Consider the following 22,087-nt stretch of genomic DNA (forward strand, 5'->3'; position numbering starts at 1 on the left):
TCCACGACACTGACACTAGTTTCTACAATGCCACTATTGCATCAGCCATCGACTCAGTCGCCCCTGTCATGCATAACAGAGTGCGACAAATCAATAGACAACCCTGGTAGAATAATACCACTAAAGAGCTTCGGCAAGCATCCAGAATTGCAGAACGGCGCTGGAAGAAAACGCATTCGCAAGACAACTTCACTGCACTCAAACAAGCAACACTTGCATTCAAATCAGCTCTCACCTCTGCTAAACAGGCCTTCTTTACATCCCTTGTATCTTCCTTTTCCCACAACCCCAAACAGTTGTTCAATACTTTTAACTCCCTCCTTCACCCACCACTGCCCCTTCCAACTTCCCCTAGTCTCTGCCGAGGACTTTGCCACACACTTCAAAAACAAGATAGACCGGTATCAGTGTCACAAGTAGCAGAGAGTATGGATACAGAACCCACTCTGAAACACGTGTCTGCACAACTGATGACTGCTATCCAAGGTACAGCCTCTCTGACTGGGAAAATTGAGGAGGTTAAAACAGATCTGGGACTTCTCCGCAATGATATGTAAAATCTAGGAGACAAAATCCGACAGGCGAAGGATAGAATCTCGACTCTTGAAGACCAAACAGCGCCCTTACCTGAGCGCATCCGAGTCTTGGAGCAAAAAATGGAGTTGTGTGTACAAAAACATGATAATCTCGAGAACAGGCTGAGGAGGAATAACATCCGCATCATTGGATTGCCGGAAATGGCTGAAGGAAATAACCCGAGCGATTTTGTGGAAAGATGAATCCGTACTTTGATTCCGGACGGCGCTTTTTCTGCTGCTTACTCAGTGGAGAGAGCACACCGGGCGCCTGGGAAACCGAATCCCCCTGGAGCCCCTCCTAGACCCTTGCTGGCCAAATTCCTTAACTGGAAAGATAGAGACCACATCTTGCAATTGGCACGAAAGGCTCAGATAATTAAATATGAAAGCGCTACTGTGATGTTGTGCCCAGATTTCTCAGCAGATTTGCAGAAGCGAAGAGCCTCATTTACATCGGTCAAGAAATGTCTTAAAAGTGCTAATGTGCTCTATTCAATGGCATAACCAGCCAGACTGAGGGTCGTGGATGGTGAGAAAGTAATCTTCTTTCTGAGCCCAGCAGAGGAGTGGATCTCCAAGAGAGAAAGACTTCATAAGTAGTAATGATATATGTCAATATAAGGACCTATATGTGTTTCTAAACTAGGCAACTACAGTGGCTAATGAGTACATTTTCAATACTATTTGTTCCTGTATGACCTTACTAGAAATAGTGGGGGTAATATGGGTCCATGTGGTGACCTTTCTGGATGCCCTAAGCGAGTTAATATAATGGTTGGCAACTATACTTCTGATACTGAAATAGTTAATTACAGCACTTCCAATATTGTTTGTTCCTACATGAAGTCGCCGGTGGCAGAGAGAATGATATCTGCTAATGTGATAACCTATGTGGGTGCCTGACTAGGTCACTGTGATAGCTAAAGACTTCAGCTCTGATACTAATTGCTGCTGGGAGACTTTACCCGAGGTGGTAGGGATAATACCTGGTCATGCGGAGATCCATACGAGCGTTTGCTGTCAAACGACTGATCGTTATAGTCCAAATATTATTGTGTCATGCACAATTTTGATAAGATGTTATTGTATCGGTTGGATGGTGCGATTATGCCCTTTTCTTTTCTTTAATCCCCCCCCGCCTGGTTACTCTATCCCGATGTGACCACTTTATACTGATACCTGAATGCCTGATTGTCTGGGTGGGGTGTGGATGTTATGAGACTGTATGGGAGGGTGGCGGGGACGTCCAATACTGGGGCGTTGGTGCTGCACTCCCCGATCCGGGAACCTAGTTACCCTTTGGGTTTAGCAAAAACTGGGTGACTGGGCCAATCCAGGGATGTTTTCTTTTGAGATAAAGGGGTGAAGGGAATCAAACTCTATGATAAGCATTGAAACCGATACACCTTTTATTGGTGGTTCGGACGGGAGAGTCGGAGGAGGAGACTTTTCTTATGCCTATGCTTCAGTTTAGAGAAGTTCATGGGCATCTCTTGCTTTGTTTTGACGACCACTATTGGTCCAAAATCTCTTGTTTAATTGTTAATCTAGTTAAAAACCAACATTGCATCTATATCTTATCATCTTTGGATGGTCTGTATGTGATGGAATTGAACGCACCAAGAGTGTATGTTACCCTGTACACAGATTCTACACGAGATCCATATGGCGTCACAAACTCCTTTCATGGAACATTCGGGGATTGGGGAGTGCTAGGAAGCGGAATATGGTATTCTCACAGATACGTAAAGTACATGCACAAATAATATGTCTGCAGGAAACCCATTTGACACCAGATACCATATCAAGAACAAACAAGCCCTGGATACAATGGCAGAAACACGATACACATACGTCCTACTCCAGGGGGGTAACTGTTATGGTGCATAAATCCTTGAGATGGTCTGTCCAAAAGGTTAAGAAGGAATTCATTTTTATATATGTATTTGTAGATATGGTGCCTTATGTGTTAATTAATATCTATAATCCCCCGCCAGCCAAACTAGATGTACTTCAACAGGCTGCAATTTTTGTGTCACAGAACCCTGATGCTAAAATGGTGTGTATGGGTGATTTCAATATGGTTCTTGACACTTATTTGGATAGAATGAGAACTGGGATCTCCGGACCTGATGGCCACAACACCACTGCATTAGATGCTTTTGTAAAAGAGATGGGCTGGATTGATCTGTGGAGACAGCAGCACCCTCTTAAGAAAGAATTCTCCTGTTATACCCCAGCCGTTTGCTGTCTGTCCAGAATTGATCATGCATTCGGGAATCATACTGCACTATCAGTCTTGCATAAGATTGAATATCTTCCCAGGGCAATATCAGATCATGCCCCACTGGTGATGTGCTTTCACTTAGACGGCTCTGATAGAGTTAAAAGATTTCGTATACACCCGTTTTGGTTATCCCTTATAGGGGAACAAGACAGAATAACAGACCAACTAGATGTTTTCATAACAGACCATACTGATTTTTCAGATAGACTGGTGATGTGGGACACACTTAAGGCATATTTGAGGGGATGTGTTAAGTCTACGATTTCATATATTAAAAGAGAATCCCATGTTAGGGAGCAGAGGCTGGCTGATGAGTGTAGGTTCCTGGAAGGTGAATATATAGGAGACCCGTCTGATGGTAATTTGCACAGATGGCTCGAGAAGGGGAGGGAGTATCTATTACACCTGCAGGAAAAAGTTCAGAGGAGACTCTTTTTCACTAAGCAAACCTATTTTGAATTGGGTAACCAATCAAGCAAATTTCTAGCATATATTGTCTAGCAAAACCAAATGTCACCATCTATATTATCCATTAAAACAACGGAGGGGACCCCGCTGCTTAGGTCTGACCAAATTGCAAATAGATTCGAGGAGTATTTTAAGGAGTTGTACACCTCCCAACTAAATTATACTACAGAAGAAATTGATGAATATCTAGACGAGATAGAATTCCCTAGACTTTCTTGTGAAGAACGGGCAATCCTGGACAAAGATCACCCTGGAGGAAATTCAGGAGGCATACATGAGGACCAATTCGGCTTTATACCGGGAAGATCCACCTCCTCCAATATTAGAAGAGTGCAGGTTCTAACACAGATAGGCCATAAATACAAAAGACCCTGGGAGATAGCCTCTTTGGTCACTGCAAAGGCCTTTTATTCATTGGAATGGAGATTTTTGCAGCGAGTATTCCTAAGATTTGGTTTTACTGATAAATTTTGCGGATGGATTGAATTACTTTATCGTATGCCGAGAGCTAATGTTCTGGTGAATGGCATTCTATCAGAGTATTTTGATCTGGGTAGAGGAACTAGACAGGGATACCCGCTATCCCCAATGCTCTTCGCTCTGGCAATTGAGCCAATTGCAGTTAGAATCAGGCAAGATCTTTTGATTGAAGGAATAGACATTAATTCCAAGACAGACAAGGTTGTACTGTATGCTGACGATCTCGTACTCTTCCTGGGGGAAATTGAACAGTCCCTTCCTTGAGCAATTGATCTGATTAATAGCTTTGCAGAGTTGTCGGGCCTTAAAATTAACTGGAATAAATCTGTAGTTATGCCGCTGCTTAATAATATACGGTAACCGTAGACACATTTATCTGATCTACAGGTAGTTTCCAAATTCAAATATTTAGGCATCATAATTAACCAGAACCCAATTGACGACTTTGGAGACAATATGTACCCTTTGGAGGATATGATGAAGAAGTTTGAGATATGGTCCTGTTTCCCCTGTCTGTAGCGGGCAGGATCGGACTGATCAAAATGATAATCCTCCCAAAGTGTTTGTATATGCTGGAACATACATCACTTCGGATCCCTAAGGGTTTCTTTGGAAAGCTGCATAGCCTGATGGCAACGTTTATATGGGGCTCATCCAGACCTAAATTAAGTATTACCTCCCTACAGAGACCTAAGCGACAGGGAGGATATGCAGTGCCTGACCTCTTTTTATATTACCTGGCTGGTCAACTACGCTACTTAAGGTACTGGCTAATCCAGGATAGACCCAATAATGCAGAATCTCATCTTATATACTTTTTGGAGGGACATACACCATGGGCAATATTAGAGGGTTTATACAGACCATCTTGGGGCTTGTTGTTCGCACATAATTTGGCAATACAGGTCTGGCGAGAGGGTAAGCACATCATACAGTTTGCTGACCAGGTGGGAGAGACTCGAATATGGGATAATCCTAAATTTGCACAACTTCAGAGGCTGCAGGATCCGGAGTTCTGGAAATGTCACGGAGTAGTGTCGCTTAATTAGATTTTTGAGGACCAAATCTTACTATTATTTGAACAATTTCATATGAAGTTTGGGATTCCCCATAATGATTTTTATAGGTACTTGCAGTTGAGACATGCCATACAGTATCAGTTCCCACTTCCTAGAAGACGAATTTCTAAATATCAGTTGATAGGAGTGTTGTTAACTCAGGGGCCCACAGGTGTGATATCCTCTCTATATACCTTCCTGTTAAATTCTAGGATCGCAGCCACTCAACTGGCTGTAGAGGGTAAATGGAAACACTTGATCCCATCTATTACAGACGATCAATGGAGCGACGCACTGGAGGCGCATATAATGGTGTCTCCGGCTGCAAACAATAAGTTGATTCAACTGTATATTCTCCATCAATCCTATTTAACCCCAAGTAGGCTATATAAGTTTGGCAGAAAAGCGACTGATGAATGTCACAGGTGTGGAGATGGGGGTGCGGATTTCTGGCATCTTATTTGGAACTGCAGAATCATTCAAAGATATTGGAATGATATAATAGCTACTTTGGAGTGAATAATTGGAATACCGATTGAATGTTGCCCAGAGCTCTATATTTTGGGTATAGTGGATGAGGAAAGTTGGACTTATTATGATAGGATGTTCCTCCTGGAAGACTGGAAGAACAATGGAAAAACATGGATTTTTGTGAGTACTCACCGTAAAATCCTTTTCTCCGAGACGCTCATTGGGGGACACAGAGACTGTGGGTGTGTGCTTCTGCCGTCTGGAGGCCGACACTAAGTGTACAAAAAAAGAGTTAGCTCCTCCTCCGCCGCATACACCCTCGCCCCTAGGCCGGGCGTAACTCAGTTTAGTGCATAAGCAGTAGGAGAACGCGCCTTAAACTCAGGCAAGAAACTATATGTCTGAAAAAGGGGCCACCCTAAACCTTGTACAAGGATTTGTAAAACTCAAAATAAGTAAAAGCCAACTGGCTGATAGGGTGGGTGCTGTGTCCCCCAATGAGCGTCTCGGAGAAAAGGATTTTACGGTGAGTACTCACAAAAATCCATGTTTCTCCTTCGTCTCATTGGGGGACACAGAGACTGTGGGACGTCCTAAAGCAGTCCTCTGGGCGGGATCTTAACTCACCCAATCCATGCTAATTTGCGCCCCTGATTAGAGGTGCGCAACTGCTGCCTGGAGGATCTTTCTTCCCAGGCTTGCATCCGAGGATGCCTGGGTATGTACGTTATAATGCTTGACAAACGTATGTAAACTGGACCAGGTAGCTGCTTTGCATACCTGCTCCGCTGAAGCCTGGTGTCGTAGTGCCCATGAGGCACCCACTGCCCGTGCCGAGTGAGCCTTGATCCCTGCCGGAACTGGCGTGCCACTGATTTGATAAGCTTCTTGGACCGTCAGGCGAACCCATCTGGCCAAAGTCGCTCTGGACGCAGCGAGCCCCTTCCGCCGTCCCTCTGGAACCACGAATAGAGAGTCTGTCTGGCGGAATGGCGCCGTCCTCGCCACATACCTCCTAAGAGCTCTTACCAGATCCAGAGTGTGCAAAGCCTTCTCTACCCTGTGCACCGGTGCCGGGCAAAACGAGGGTAAGACGATGTCTTCGTTGATATGAAATGCAGACACAACCTTCGGCAAGAAGGGGGGAGCTGGCCTTAAAACTACCTTATCCTTATAAAAGGTTAGGAACGGTGGTTTACAAGATAAGGCCGCCAATTCCGAAACCCGCCTAATAGACGTTATGGCTACTAGAAAAAACGACCTTTCTGGACAGGTAAGGTAAGGAGACCTCTTGCAATGGTTCGAAAGGGGCCTCCTGAAGGGCTCTGAGCACCAAATTCAGGTCCCATGATTCCGTCGGCGCCTTATAGGGGGGTACTAAATGTGCGACCCCCTGCATAAACGTCCTAACCTGCCAGACGGAAGCGACTTTTCGTTGGAAAAGTACCGACAGGGCCGAGATTTGCGTTCTGAGGGAACTCGGGGCCAACCCTGCGTCCAGCCCTGCCTGTAGAAAAGCCAGTACGTTGGGGATCGAAAAAACCAGAGGAGCCACTTCACGATCCCTACACCAACGGAAGAATACTTCCCAAGTCCGATGATACACCCTCGCCGAGGAAGGCTTTCGGGCACTCACCATCGTGGCCGCCACATCGCGTCTGAATCCTGCCTGTGTTAACAGCCAAGATTCAATGGCCACGCCGTCAAACACAGGGCCCCTAAGTTCGGATGGCAGATCGGCCCTTGGGACAGTAAGTCCGGCCGATCTGGAAGACGCCAGGGTACGTCCACCACTAGTTGGACCAGATCTGCGTACCAGGCCCGCCGGGGCCAGTCTGGGGCCAGCAGAATTGCTGGAACCTTCTCTCTCCTTATTTTCCTGATAACTCTTGGAAGCAGCGGCAGCGGGGGGAACAAGTACGGGAGACGAAACTGGCTCCACGGGAGCACCAGTGCGTCTGCTGCGATTGCCTGCGGATCGAGGGATCGAGCGACAAACCTTAGTACCTTGGCATTCTCTCTGGATGCCATAAGGTCCACGTCTGGTGTCCCCCACCGTTGGCAGATCTGCTGAAAGATCTCGGGGTGCAGGGACCATTCCCCTGCCGCAACCCCCTGTCGGCTGAGAAAATCTGCCGCCCAGTTTTCGACTCCTGGAATGTGCACCGCTGAAATTACCACGCGGTTCTTCTCCGCCCAACGTAGTACCAGTCCGACCTCGCGCATGGCTGCCTGGCTGCGCGTGCCCCCTTGATGGTTGACATATGCTACTGCTGTAGCATTGTCCGTCTGGATGCGCACCGGCCGGTGTCTCAGGAAACACTGGAAATGTCGTAGGGCCAATCGTATTGCCCGTATCTCCAGAATGTTGATCGGGAGAATTACCTCCTGAACCGACCATCGCCCCTGGGCTATGTGACTCTGGAAAACTGCTCCCCAACCCTGCAGGCTTGCATCGGTCGTCACCACCAACCATTGTTCCGGGGGAAAGGGCTTCCCCTGGACCAGAGACGAGTCGCGAGTCCACCACCGGAGTGAACCCCGTACTAGCGGAGACAATTTGCACCGATGACTGAGAGACAGCAGCCTCCGGTCCCATGCTGTCAAGAGCGCATGCTGAAGCGGACGGAGATGGAACTGGGCAAACGGGATTGCTTCTATCGCCGCCACCATTCTGCCCAACACACTCATGCCATACCGGATGGATCTGGAGCCCGGCTGTAGAAGGTTCCGTATCCCTTGCTTGATTTTTTGCGCCTTGTCCTGAGGGAGGATCACCAGCCCCCGGGAGGTGTCGAAAATCATGCCCAGGAACACGATTTTTTGGGCTGGAATCAAGGACGACTTGCTCCAATTGATCAGCCAGCCCAGACGGGCCAGGGTATCCAGAGTAATATTGACATTGTCCTGGCACTCCTGAAACGACGGCCCCTTTACCAAAAGGTCGTCCAGGTAAGGTAACACCGTTATGCCCCGTGCATGCAGGATGGCCATAACCACCGCCATTATCTTTGTAAAGACTCTGGGGGCAGTGGCCAGACCAAAGGGCAGAGCCACGAATTGGAAGTGACGTCCTCCGATCGCAAATCGCAGGAACCTCTGGTGTGGGGGGAATATCGGAATATGCAGATATGCATCCTGCACATCGATTGAGGCCAGGAATTCCCCTGGATCCATGGCTGCAATGACCGAGCGGAGGGATTCCATCCGGAATCGCCTGACCCTGATGAATCTGTTTAGGATCTTTAGATCCAGAACCGGCCTCACAGTCCCGTCCTTTTTGGGGACCGAAAAAAGATTGGAGTAAAACCCCTGCGACTCTTCGCCCTGCGGCACTGGGGCGATAACCCCTTTGTGCTCTAGCGTCGTTACAGCCTGTAACAAACTCTCCGCCTGCGAATCTGTCTTGGAAAGTCGCGAACGGAAGAATCGCTGTGGTGGCCGTCCGACAAACTCTATCTTGTACCCGGACGATACAAGTTCTGCCACCCAAGTGTCGCGTGTCACTGCGACCCAAACGTGGCTGAACCTTAGTAGGCGTCCGCCCACCCTGTCGTCCGTAGGTACGGAGCGCCTCCAGTCATTTAGCTGGAGGCTTTTGGGGCTTGGCCCCCTTCGCTCTGGGTAAATGGCCTCGGCCTCTACCCAGCGGATTGGCCCTGTAAGAGACTTGTTTTTCCCTACTCTGGCCATCGTTTGCGGAGGAGTATGTCCTGGCCGGAGTCCCCCCCCAGGGGCTACGAAAGGGTCGAAAACGCCTTTGCGTTTGCCTGAATGCCGGGCAACTTCTCTGCTGCGGAAGGAAACTACTCTTCCCCCCTGTGGCTTCTGAGATAAGCCTATCCAGCTTCTCACCGAACAATCGATTGCCCTGAAAAGGCAATGAGGTCAAGGATTTTTTAGAGATAGAATCCGCTTTCCACAGCCTCAGCCATAATGCACGCCTAATGGCGATCGCATTCGCCGCTGCCACCGCCGAACACTCGGCCGCGTCCAGTGAGGCGCTGACAAGATAATCACTTGCCCCTGACATCTGATTTGCCACCTCTAAGACCTCCGCGGGCAGATCCCTGTCCTGGAGGGCCTTATACAGAGCTTCCCCCCACGAAACCATGGCTTTAGCCACCCAAGTCGCCGCAAAGGAGGGGGCCAGAGCCGACCCTGCTGCCTCATATACCGAGCGGGCAAGCCCGTCCATGAGGCGATCAGTTGGGTCCTTAATAGAGGAAACACTGGGTATTGACAATAGCGACCTAGATGCTAAACGTGACACGGGAGGGTCCACTACTGGCGACTCTACCCAAGCCTTATGGAGCTCAGGAGGAAACGGATACTTTGCCTGTAGCGCTTTTTGCATTGCAAAGCGCTTATCCGGGTGATCTCTATGTTTCTGGACTAGCTCCTCAAACTCCGGATGCGTGGCAAATCTTCTATGTGGTCGCCTGGATTTCTTAAAAGAGACCTTGTGACCTGAGGCTGTGGGCACATCGTCCTCGATCTCTAATGTCTGGTTGACTGCCTCAATGAGACTGTCCACCGAATCCTGGAACCCCAGACTTTCTAGATTCCAGGCTCCTTCCTCCTCTCCTTCATCCTGATCGCTCCCAGAGCTCAGTGACGGGGAATGGGATGCCCTAATACCCGCCGCCGAAGCCCCGGAGGGTCCGGCCGACGGGGAACGAACCCTCTTGATATGAGCTTGCCTGGTACTGGAGCGACCTCTAATGGTTGGAGGGTCCTGAGACGAGGACGAGCTCTCTTCCGCTGGCAGACCCCCCTCCCTGCTCCCGCCCGGGCCCTGAAGGGATTCAATTGCCCTTGTAAGGGACAGCATAGACTGCGATAAGGACACCGCCCATTCCGGGGGGTCCTGACCCCTTGGTTCAGAAACAGTGGGGGGCTCCTGGGCGCGCTCCGACTCACAGGCTTCACAATATTTACCCGCCTGTGCCTTTGGCAGCCTGACCCCACAGGACACACAAACCGCGTAAAGGAAAGAGTGAGCTTTTCCTTTTGCAGACATACTTGCACAGGCTGAAGGCAGAGTAGAAGGAGGAGGAGGGTAACCTCTTCCCTGACAAGCAGCGTGGTTCTCCAAACGGAGTTACACTCACCCACCGGCTCCTTGCGTGGATGCGATGTGTTAGGGCGGAAGTCTCTCCGGGATCTGCGCCTCTGACCTCCTGCCCTATATCGCGCGTCTCCACCATCGCCGCTGTCACCGCCGCGTCAGCGGGCGGGACTTCCGGCTACCACCGGAAGTCAGCGGGCGGGACTTCCGGCTACCACCGGAAGTCGGCGCGCGGCCTCGCGCGATACTCGCGCCCTCCTGCAGTGGGGCCGCGGCCGCCGGCGGGCTTCCGGCCGCGATACACGCGGCGTGCGGAGCCCGGGTGCAACGCCCTGGCTACCGCTACCCACCAGCGCCAACTTGCGGTGCGCTCCAGGAGCGGATCCCCCATATACTAAACAGGTGAGCAGGGCCATCCGCCGTGCAGGCGCGCGGGGGGGGGGGGGGGGGGGGGCTCTGTCGGTCTTACTCGCGGCCTCTTCCCCCTGTACGCTCTCACCTGCGCCTCCGATTCAACCCCCTGGACTCACTACCAAGGGGTGGACGGGTCCTCCATACACTGCTGTTGTAGGAGAGTAGCAACGCGGAGGCTGACCCCTGGTTCTGCTCACACGTGCTCCTGATGAAGTTGTGGGGAAACCGAGTCCTCTAATCAGGACGCGTTGCCCCTCTTTCGTTAAAAAATAGATGTCTGGAAAAAAGTCCCAGATGTGTCCCTCGGTGCGGGAGAGGACACGTGGAGGGTTACTCACACGTGGTCGCCCGTTGGTGATTTGGGGAGATCGGATCCTCTCTATAGGATCCGTCGCCCCTATCTTATCTTCATAGAAAAAAGGGAGGAAAAAAAAAAAAAAAAATCTAGTCTGGAACTCCAGACTGCGTGTGCCTCCATCAGACACTAAGCAAAAACTGAGTTACGCCCGGCCTAGGGGCGAGGGTGTATGCGGCGGAGGAGGAGCTAACTCTTTTTTTGTACACTTAGTGTCGGCCTCCAGACGGCAGAAGCACACACCCACAGTCTCTGTGTCCCCCAATGAGACGAAGGAGAAAATTAGTGAATGATGTGATCCCATATGAAAATATATTATATAGGCATAGAGGATGCCCCCAAAAGTTCCACAAGATCTGGGAAAGATAGTGCGATTCACCCTTGACACATCTGGCCCCGGATGTTATAACCTCATCAATGGTGCAGTATAACCCCTGAAACACACCTTCTTCCATGAATGAAAGTGATGCTGTGAATGATTCTAAGAACAAATATTAATTACAATCTGAATGAATACAGACCCAAACACTAATAACAAATACTGATTGATGAGGCAATGATTCGTGGAAATGTTATACTTTGTTTGTACTACTTGTTCACTCTATTGTTGAAAGTATGCTTCTACCGTGTTTCCCCGAAAGTAAGACCCTGTCTTACATTAATTTTACCCCAAAAAGTCCCACCCTGTCTTACTTTCGGGGGAGGTCTTAGCCGAAAAAAAATGACAATTTCTTTTTAACCAATAAATTAACATTTATTAACATGCTGTTATACCCCATAACAGTGCCGTATCCCACTGCACACAGCCCCACACCCCATAACAGTGCCATATCCCACTGCACACAGCCCCACACCCCATAACAGTGCCGTATCCCACTGCACACAGCCCCATACCCTATACAGTACATGTTTCCCTACTTGGTTTTTAAATGCTGGACGTTTTCCTCTGCGGTGCGGCTGTGGGTGCGGAAGGCCTGTGCTGCAGGGAACGCTGTGCCAATCAGCAGGGAAACAGCGGTGACGTGGGGCTGGGGCGGCCAATTACAGCCCGAGCTGCTGGACCATTCAGTGCTCGAGCCGGGGGCCGGCGGTGACGTGGGGAACAGGGGCGGCCAATGAGCTGTTGAGCTGGGCGGATTGCGGGGTTAACACGGCGAGTTAACCCCATGAGCGCTGGACCCGCCCAGCTGCACCTGAGGACACCTCTGGAGCCTGGGGACCCAATGGGGGACAGCGGCGGCCCAAAGGTAAGGGCCTTACATTTCACAGCGGCCCCCAACCCTGCCATACATTCGGGGGAGGCCTTACATTGAAGGACCCCCCCGTAACCCCCACCCTGTCTTACTTTCGGGGGGGTCCTACTTTCGGGGAAACACGGTATATCCACTTTGAACAATAATGATGTGCTGATCTGTGATTATACTGCAATGTCATATGATTGTTGCATTATTTTGTGGAATCTTTCAATAAAAAGAGTTTTGAAAAAAAACAACAAGATAGACCAAACACGGCAAGTCTTTATTGCTCAACCACCGCAACCCCTTTGTATACCAGATCAATGCCCAAACCCCATAACCTCCATATCTAACATCACTGAAGGGGAGCTTGCTCATCTTCTCTCCAAATCACACCTCACCACTTGTGCACTTATCCCATCCCACCTCCTCCCCAACATCACCACCACTCTTATCCCATCCCTAACCCACCTCTTCAACCTATCACTAGCTTCTGGTACCTTCCCTTCTGCTTTCAAACATGCCACAATCACACCTATCCTCAAAAAGCCAACCCTTGATCCAACAGCCACGTCCAGCTATCGCCCAATATCGCTGCTCCCATTCGCTTCTAAACTCCTGGAGCAGCATGTCCACACTAAACTTTCCTCCCACCTCTCATCTAACTTGCTCTTTGACAATCTACAATCTGGCTTCCGCCCCCATCATTCCACTGAGACAGCCCTGACCAAAATTACCAACGACCTACTTACAGCCAAAGCTAACGGACGATACACTATACTCCTCCTTCTAGACCTGTCCTCTGCTTTCGACACAGTTGACCACTGCCTCCTACTACAGATCCTCTCCTCCTTTGGCATCAAACACCTCGCCCTATCATGGATCTCCTCATACGTTTCCAACCGCACATTCAGCGTCTCCCACTCCCACACTACCTCCTCATCCCACCCTCTCTCTGTTGGGAGTCCCCCAAGGCTCTGTTCTAGGACCCCTACTCTTCTCAATCTACACACTTGGCCTGGGGAAACTCAAAGTCCCACGGATTCCAGTACCACCTTTATGCCGATGATACTCAGATCTACCTCTCTGGCTCAGACAACACCTCTCTGTTCCCCAGAATCCCAGAGTGTCTATCAGCCATATCCTCCTTCTCCTCTCGCTTCCTCAAACTCAATGTGGACAAATCTGAACTGATCATCTTTCCCCCATCTCACAGATCTCCCTTACCCGACCTTTCTATAACAACTGACAACATCACGCTTTCCCCCATACCGGAGGTCCGCTGCCTCGGAGTAACCCTTGACTCTGCCCTGTCCTTCAAACCGCACATCCAAGCTCTCTCCACCTCCTGTCGCCTCCAGCTCAAAAATATTTCCAGAATCCGTCCCTTCCTCAACCCTCAATCTACTAAAATGCTTGTGCATGCCCTCATCATCTCCCGCCTCGACTATTGGCAACATCCTTTTCTGTGGCCTCCCTGCTAACACCCTTGCACCTCTCCAGTCCATCCTCAACTCTACCATCCGACTAATTCATGTCTCTCCTCGCTACTCCTCCGCTTCTCCCCTCTGCAAATCTCTTCACTGGCTCCCATTCCCTCAGCGTATACAATTCAAATTACTAATACTGACCTACAAGGCCATCGACAACGTGTCTCCTCCAAACATCTCTGAACTAATCTCCCAATACCTTCCTTAACGTAATCTCCGGTCCTCACAAGACCTCCTTCTATCCTGCACACTCATTCGCTCCTCACCCAACCACCTCTAAGACTTCTCCCGAATAGCCCCCATCCTCTGGAATTCCCTGCCCCAACACGTCCGGCTATCAACCACACTCGGATCCTTCAGACGGAACCTGAAAACCCACCTCTTCAGGAAAGCCTACAGCCTGCAATGATCCCCGCTGCTTCCTCACCACTACTGGAGCTACCGCCTCACCATCACTGGAGCTGCTGCAACCCCCCAACCTACTGTTTCCTTCCCCACGATTCTGTAGCATGTAAGCCCGAAAGGGCAGTGTCCTCTCTCCCCTCTATATCAGTCTGTGATTTTAAGTTTGTTTGCTGTAAGTGATATCTAATTTGTAAGGAATAACACTTTCTGGCCATTATATGACTTGTACCTTGCATTTTCACTATTATTCCACTTTACGGGCTTTATTTCCGATTTTCATTTTTTTCCTATGGTAGTGAGTGGGGATTAGCTGCTATGATGTCTCCAGTACACACAGAGATTCCTGCTTTTGTCTTTATGTAGCACGTTAATAGCCAGCAGCTGCTGCATGGAGAAAATGTATACAACAGTACTGAGCTGTGAAACCAGCTGTGGGACAAGCTAAATCCCTTATTACCGGCAGCATGATCTGCCCCTACTTGTTTTCTCATTCTGCTCAACACTCTTCTTTCCTCAGCTTTAATAGCTAGTTGTAACCTAGCAGGCAGTGCCTATTGCTTTCACCAAGATGGATCTGAACTGTTTTACAAAGTGAATGATGAGATTAAAAGGCTGGGAGAAGAGCAAGAAGTGGCTCATAAGTGGAGAAATAAGTAGATTTATCTGCTAAGATATATTACAAAAGTACTTTTATTGCTGGACTATTTGAAAAGTGTGTTGAAGCTACAGTGACCATTTATAGATTACTAATCCTAACATTGTTCTAGTGCAGACCTGGGCAAAGTGCGGCCAACACTGTGCCATCCCCCGCTCGCTGTCGTCGCTCCCAGCATCCTCTGAATGTAGACATTGGTGGATATTTTTTTCATGTGCATGGGATATTTATATGTATATAGGGAGCTGTGCAGGGCTTATACTGTATATAGGGGGCTCACGCTGTATATAGGAGGCTATGTGAGGCTCATACTGTACGTAGGGGGCTATGTGGAGCTCATACTGTACATTGAGAGGCTACGTGGGGAACATACTGTACATGGGAGGATACGTGGGGCTCATACTGGACATAGGAGGCTATGTGGAGGCTCTTACAGTATGGGGGCTGCGTATAGGCTTTTACTGTATATAGGGGCGATGTGCAGGCTCATACGGTATATATGGTGATGTCAGCATATTTATTTCTGCTAAATATTAAGTCATACACTATTAATATAAAATAATTATAATTATGTGAATATTAATATTGAGCAGAATTAGTTTCAGCCAATTGGTTCGGCCATCTACAACATATATAGCGAACAGGGTGCCACTGGAATGCAATCAAAAAGTGTTACATCATATGAATGGAATAGGCAAAATTCAAGAAAGGGAGGAAAGGTCAATACATTAGTGATGCGCACACCTAATCATATATAATAACACGTCTTTATTAAATACCATATAAAACACAATAGAAACACAATTAATACCAACGCAAAGACAATAGTCTGACATCCCTGAGTCTATAATGAACAAGGCAACCATGGGAAATACATAATGTAATGATCTAATAATATAATGTGGAAAACAATATCTAAACCATACCTCCTCCTATGGAATTATAAATTATCATGACAAATACAAAGCCCCAAAAGACCAGATAATATAAAAGACCCTCTAAGGTTGGCATAGAAAGCTTAAAATAAACACATAGGGTCTATATGGTTAGACAAGTGTAAACTGGGGAACCCAAATCAAAAATTGTCAGAGTATGAGAAAAGAGGGCGCATGGTATATCTGCAAGGAAAGGAGAATGGAGGTGGCAATAGAGCAGATAAAGGGTCCGCAAGAATGATAGAGGTCCCAGGTCAATAGTAAGGCCCTGTATAGACCATCACTGATGCCCACCCATGCAAGTCCAAAGGGATATAGCAAAACCATGGAAGGATGTAACCAAGAGCAACAGGGGTGTGAGGAAAAAGCCCCAGGTGTATCGCTGTTGGAAAAGCTTCATCAGGGAAAGGGATTACATTATGAATTTCCCATGGTTGCCTTGTAAAATGACTATGAATATCAGGCTATTGTCTTTGACATTGGTTATATTTATACGCCATTCAGTCCAACAAATGAATTCACATTTACGCCCATCTTGCAACTTTAATACATACTTTTGGTATAAATTCCTCAAGACTAACTTTCATGGCCAACTTCCAGTAGGCAGAAACTTGTCAGGGCCATGTGATGGACACGTGCACGGCCCGTTACATGACACAGCTGGTAGCTGTACTTTATGCAGCAGGATGTCAATCACATGACCAGGACTGCAATGTCTTCAATATACATTCCAGATGAATGAGTACATACAGCGGTCATGAAAACTACTACTTCATCTACAGTATAGTTATAGCCTGCCCATTAGTTAGATGCAGAACATTTAAGAGAAGTGATCCATAAATGGTGAATACTTCACCTGCGGGAACGGGCTCTGCCTGATACTGTGGTTTTGACCTTAAATCCCATATGCGAACACTGCCATCCTCTGAGCAAGATACCAACTGTCTGGAAGACGTAAAATGCCAAATACATTAAATATTATTCTGGCCTGAGATCAAAAATAAGATTAATGTAAGAGCTCATCATACTCTTTCTCCAGCTGGTTATTTACTGTGCAAAAGAACAAAGACACGCATAAAAGGGCTTTAACACGAATTAAATCTACAACCTATCCACAGAAGAAGAGAAAAATGGGGGTTTCATACCTGGGACACACTCATTACTAGAATTAGAGTCCTAATCCATGGTTCTTCTTCACTGCGGTCGGAGACTGAATGCAATGTCATAATAACAGGATTTTAGTTGCTTGCCATAAAATCTGTTTCTCAGAGTCTTCATTGGGGGACACAGGAACCGTGGGTGTGTGCTGCTGTCACTAGGAGGTTGACACTATGCATGAAAAAAATGTTAACACCGCCTCCGCAGTATACACCCCTCCGACAGGCTGTAGGACAATCAGTTAGTGATAAAGCAGCAGTAGGAGACATTATCATGTAAGTCATCATATATTCATTACACAAAATAAAATCATGGGAGGGCGCTGTGTCCCCCAATAAAGACTCTGAGAAACAGATTTTACGGTAAGCAACCAAAATCCTGTTTTCTCTTTCGTCTCATTGGGGGACACAGGAACCGTGGGACGTCCAAAAGCAGTCCCTGGGGTGGGAAAAGACAGAAACTTCCTTCAGGTCAGAGAACTCACCACTGCCGCCTGCAAGATTCTTTTGCCTAGGCTGGCGTCCACTGAAGCATAGGTATGGACCTTATAGAACCTCGAAAAGGTATGCACGGACAACCATGTGGCAGCCTTGCACAACTGCATGGCTGATGCCCTGTTGTGTACCGCCCAGGAGGCGCCCACCGCCTGGGTTGAATGGGCCTTGATCCCAGCAGGGGACACCCTGTCCTTCACCCGGTAGGCTTCCAGAATTGCTATTCTGATCCAGCGGGCAATTGTTGCCTTAGAGGCCAGCAGGCCTCTTCTCACCCCATTGGGGATAACAAAGAGCGAGTCCGCCTTCCTGAAGGGAGCGGTCCTGGCCAGATAGATCCTTATCGCCCTGACCAGGTCTAGCTTATTCAAAGAACGCTCCAGAGAATGGGTTGGAGTGGGACAAAATGACGGAAGGATTATATCCTTGTTCAGCTGGAAGGCCGATACCACCTTGGGAAGAAAGTTAGGAGGAGGCCGCAAAACAACCTTGTCCTGGTGCATAATTAGGAATGGAGGGTGACAGGACAATGCCGCTAATTCTGAAACCCGCCTAACAGAGGTGATGGCTACGAGAAATACGACCTTCCAAGACAACAAAGACATGGGAGCTTCCTGGAGGGGTTCGAAGGGTGAACCTGTCAAGGCTTCCAAGACCAAGTTAAGATCCCATGGAGCCACAGGGGATCTGTAAGGAGGGGGCCGCATGTGCCACTCCATGCAGAAAGGTCTTAACCTGTAAGCAGGAGGCCAAATTTCTTTGAAAAGGAATAGAGAGAGCGGATACCTGGCCCTTCAAGGAACTCAGGGCCAGACCGCCATCTAACCCTGCCTGGAGAAAAACTAGGACAGATGGCAGGGAACAGGGTATAGGTGTGATGTGATTAGACTCATCAGCCAAAATAGGCCTTCCAGGCACGATAATAGACCCTAGAAGAGGATGGCTTCCTAGCCTGGATCATTGTATTAATGACTCGGTCCGAAAAACCCGCTGCTCTCAGTATTGTGGTTTCAACGGCCATGCCGTCAATTTGAGCAACCGAGAACTCGGGTGGTAAAACGGCCCCTGAGCAAGGAGACCTGGTCTGTCAGGGAGTCTCCAGGGGGGTGCCTGTGAGAAGATTGATAATTTCTGCGAACCAGGCCCTCCTGGGCCAGTACGGGGCGATCAATATGATGGGCACCCCTTCTGCCTTGATCTTCTTTAGCAGTCTGGGCAGGAGAGGAAGGGGAGGAAACAGGTAAGGGAGTCTGAACTGTGTCTAGGGAATGACCAGCGCGTCGACCCCTATTGCTAGAGGATCGCGGTATCTTGAGACAAACTGTAGGACCCTTCTGTTCTGTCACTATGCCAGGATGTCCACATCTGGAGTCCCCCATAGCTGGCATATCTGACGGAACACGTCCTGGTGTAAGGACCATTCTCCTGCCGCGAGCCCCTCCCAACTGAGGAAGTCGGCGGCCGTGTTGTCTGTGCTGGGAATGTAAACTGCCGAAATTGCGGTTTCTGCCCAGTTGAAGATTCTGGATACCTCGGCCAGTGCCCGGGGACTTCTGGTTCCCCCTTAGTGATTGATGTATGCCACCGCCGTGGCATTGTCCGTTTGAATCCGGACTGGCTGGTTGTTGAGGTATCTTTCCCAAAGCAGAAGTGCTAGAAAGACCGCCCTCAGTTCTAGAATGTTGATTGATAGAGAGGATTCTTGCCTCGACCATCGTCCCTGGACAGTTAGGTGGCGGAATACTGCACCCCAGCCCAGGAGACTGGCATCTGTAGTTACTACCTGCCAGTGGACGGGGGGGGGAAAGGCCGTCCCAGATGAACAAGGGGGGAGGTCAGCCACCACTTGAGGGACTCCCTGGTCTGAATGGAAGGAAGGAAGGGGCGATCCAGCGAAAAGATGGACCTGTCCCACTGAAGGAGGATGTTCCTCTGCAGTATCCTGGAACGGAACAGGGCAAAGGGTATTGCCTCTGAAGCTGCCACCATCCTTCCCAGGACTCTCATGGCAGCGCGAAAGGATAGAAACCGGAATTTCACCAGAGAGCGAATTCCCTGCTGGAGGGTAATCCAATTCCTTTCTGGGAGAAAGACCCTTGAGCAGTGGGTGTCGATTTACCATTCCTAAGAATTCTAGGGGTTGTGTTGGCGTTAGGTGGGATTTCTCCCTGTTTATGATCCAACCAAACCGGGACAGCGTGTTTAAAACTACCGCTAGATTTTCCTGGGCCTGAGCAAAGTAGGGCGACTTGACGAGAATATCATCGAGATATGGTACCAATATTATGCCTCTGACCCTTAATATAGCTACCATCGCTGCCATAGTCTTTGTAAAAATTCTGGGGGCTGTTGCCAGCCCAAATGGCAGGGCCACAAACTGGAAATGCTGCTTTTGGACAGCAAAACGCAGAAACCTCTGATGTCCCTGAAAAATGAGGACGTGTAGGTAGGCGTCCCGAATATCTATGGAACATAGGAATTCCTGATCCTCCACAGACGTAATTACCAACTGAATTGATTCCATCCTGAAATGGCGTAAGCGGACCCATCCAGCCTTTTGACGTCTAGTATGGGACGAACTGAGCCATCCTTTTTTGGTATCACAAACAGGTTTGAGTAAAAGCCGGTAAAATGTTCCCGCTCGGGAACGAGGACGATTACTCCTGCGTTGAGGAGAGAGTCGATTGCCGCAAAAAAACCTAGAGCCATAGCAGTGTCTTTTGGTGGCTGCGATAGAAAGAAGCGATCTCGCGGAAGCACATTGAAGTCTATCTTGCATCCTGTTGATACTACCTCCTTTACCCAGATATCCTCTACTGATCTCTGCCAGACATCTCTGAAGAGGAGAAGCTGGTCTCCTAATCAGGGAGAGGTACTGGGAAGGGAGTTGGACTCCCTGCAGGAGTCAGGCTGAAGTGGCTCTGCCCGGCCCTGACCTGGTAGCTCTGCTGATGGAACTGCGGGAATGCCATGACGGGGTGGCCCGAAATGATACCTTCCTTCTATCTCTCGGTGCTTGCGACCTATGCGGGCCCTGAGCATAAGTGCCTGTCACTGGGGTACGTCGAAAGGGCTGAGCCCTACGTTTGAAAACATATTGACGAGGCTTGGCCTGAGGGAGAAGGGAGCTTGTACCCCCCGTTGCATCCTTAATGATTTGATCTAACATTGACCCAAAGAGCCGGGTGCCCTGAAACAGCAGATTGGTCAGTGATTTCTTTGAGGACAAATCAGCCTGCCAAGCCTTTAGCCAGACTGTCCGCCAGACGGCTACCATGTTACTGGATGCTTGAGCTGCGCAAGACGTGGCACCCAGGCCTGCTGATACCATATACCTCCCGGCATGAGAGATTTGATCTGCGAATTCCGCCAGTTCCGCTGGTGGTGCCCCGGCCAATTTGCCCTGTCTAAGCTGTTTGACCCATTCTGTAACAGACTTAGCTACCCAGGCTGAGTCAAAGGCTGGACACAATGTAGCGGCTGCTGTCTCAAAGACGGATTTTGCCAGGAATTCTATCCTCCCATCATTGGGATCCTTTAGGACTGCCCCACTGGCGAGTGGGAGGACTGTTCTGGTAGCGAGTCTGGACACTTGGTGGATCCACCGAAGGGGAGGCGGTCCAGTTGGCGGTGAGATCTGGAGGGAAGGGATACAGAATCCCAAAACAACTTCCTCTATGAAACCGCCTGGTTGAGTTTTCCCTTTCCCTGGCCAACACTTCCTCAAAATCCTTGTGGGAGGCAAAGACCCTAGAGGGGGACTTATGACACTTAAATGAAAAAACCTGATCATTAGGTTTTGATGTGGCGTCCCCAATGCTAAAGGTCTCATTGACTGCAGCAATGAGGCCCTGAACCATATCCTTGACCTGGGACTGTTCTGGCCCGTACTCAGAACCCTCCTCTGAGTGTGTCTCTGATATTGCCTCGGCTGATTCCGGGGATGAGGACCGGGAGGAGGCAGACGGCCAGAGGAATTCTGGCGGTGAGGAGTGAGAAGGGGACCTGGGTTGGTGGTCCTGTCTAAACCTTTTATGGCCTCTAGAAGGCCCAAAAGGAGGCTCCTTTGGTGCTCCTGTGTCCTCTGGAGTCTGAAGTGGCAATCTGTCAAGCACCGTTACCAAGGTCTGGAATACCTTGGTAAGGTCGGCCACGGACTTAGATAAGGACGAGGCCCATCCTGGACACTCGCTGTCTCCCGTGGCGATGGATGGCCCCTGGGCGGCATGCAAGGTGGCTTCCTCCTGCTCCAGGGGTAATGTGGGAGCTCTGACAGGCAAAACGGGGGGCTGCACCTGCTATCTAGCGTAGGTGACACCATAGGTCTGCAGAAATCTGAGCAGAGTGGCGAGGACTGACCTGAAGGAAGCCTGACATTGCATTTGGTACATACAAAATATTTGACCAGGGTCACTGAAGAGGATGAGGAGGAGCGGGACTGCTCTCCCTTGGGCATATTGACATGTTTTAACTGGTGCAGACCATCGGGGGTAGAGAGCGGTGTTATCGAGCAACCTGTAGTGCAGTACTCAC

General features: G+C 49.1%; 1 protein-coding gene across 2 annotated transcripts in view; it reads right to left on the reverse strand.

Moving 5' to 3' along the window:
* Positions 1-22,087, reverse strand: part of WDR41 (WD repeat domain 41) — a 100,694-nt gene that overhangs the window by 10,736 nt on the left and 67,871 nt on the right. For both annotated transcript variants that reach the window (XM_073584139.1, XM_073584140.1), the window contains exon 11: positions 16,759-16,847. In XM_073584139.1, coding sequence (XP_073440240.1) covers positions 16,759-16,847 — 89 coding nt within the window. The remainder of the gene's footprint in view (positions 1-16,758; positions 16,848-22,087) is intronic.

This window comes from Dendrobates tinctorius, unplaced genomic scaffold (assembly GCF_039654945.1).
Source record: "Dendrobates tinctorius isolate UK_male_01 unplaced genomic scaffold, ASM3965494v1 ptg000083l, whole genome shotgun sequence".
NCBI lineage: Eukaryota > Metazoa > Chordata > Amphibia > Anura > Dendrobatidae > Dendrobates > Dendrobates tinctorius.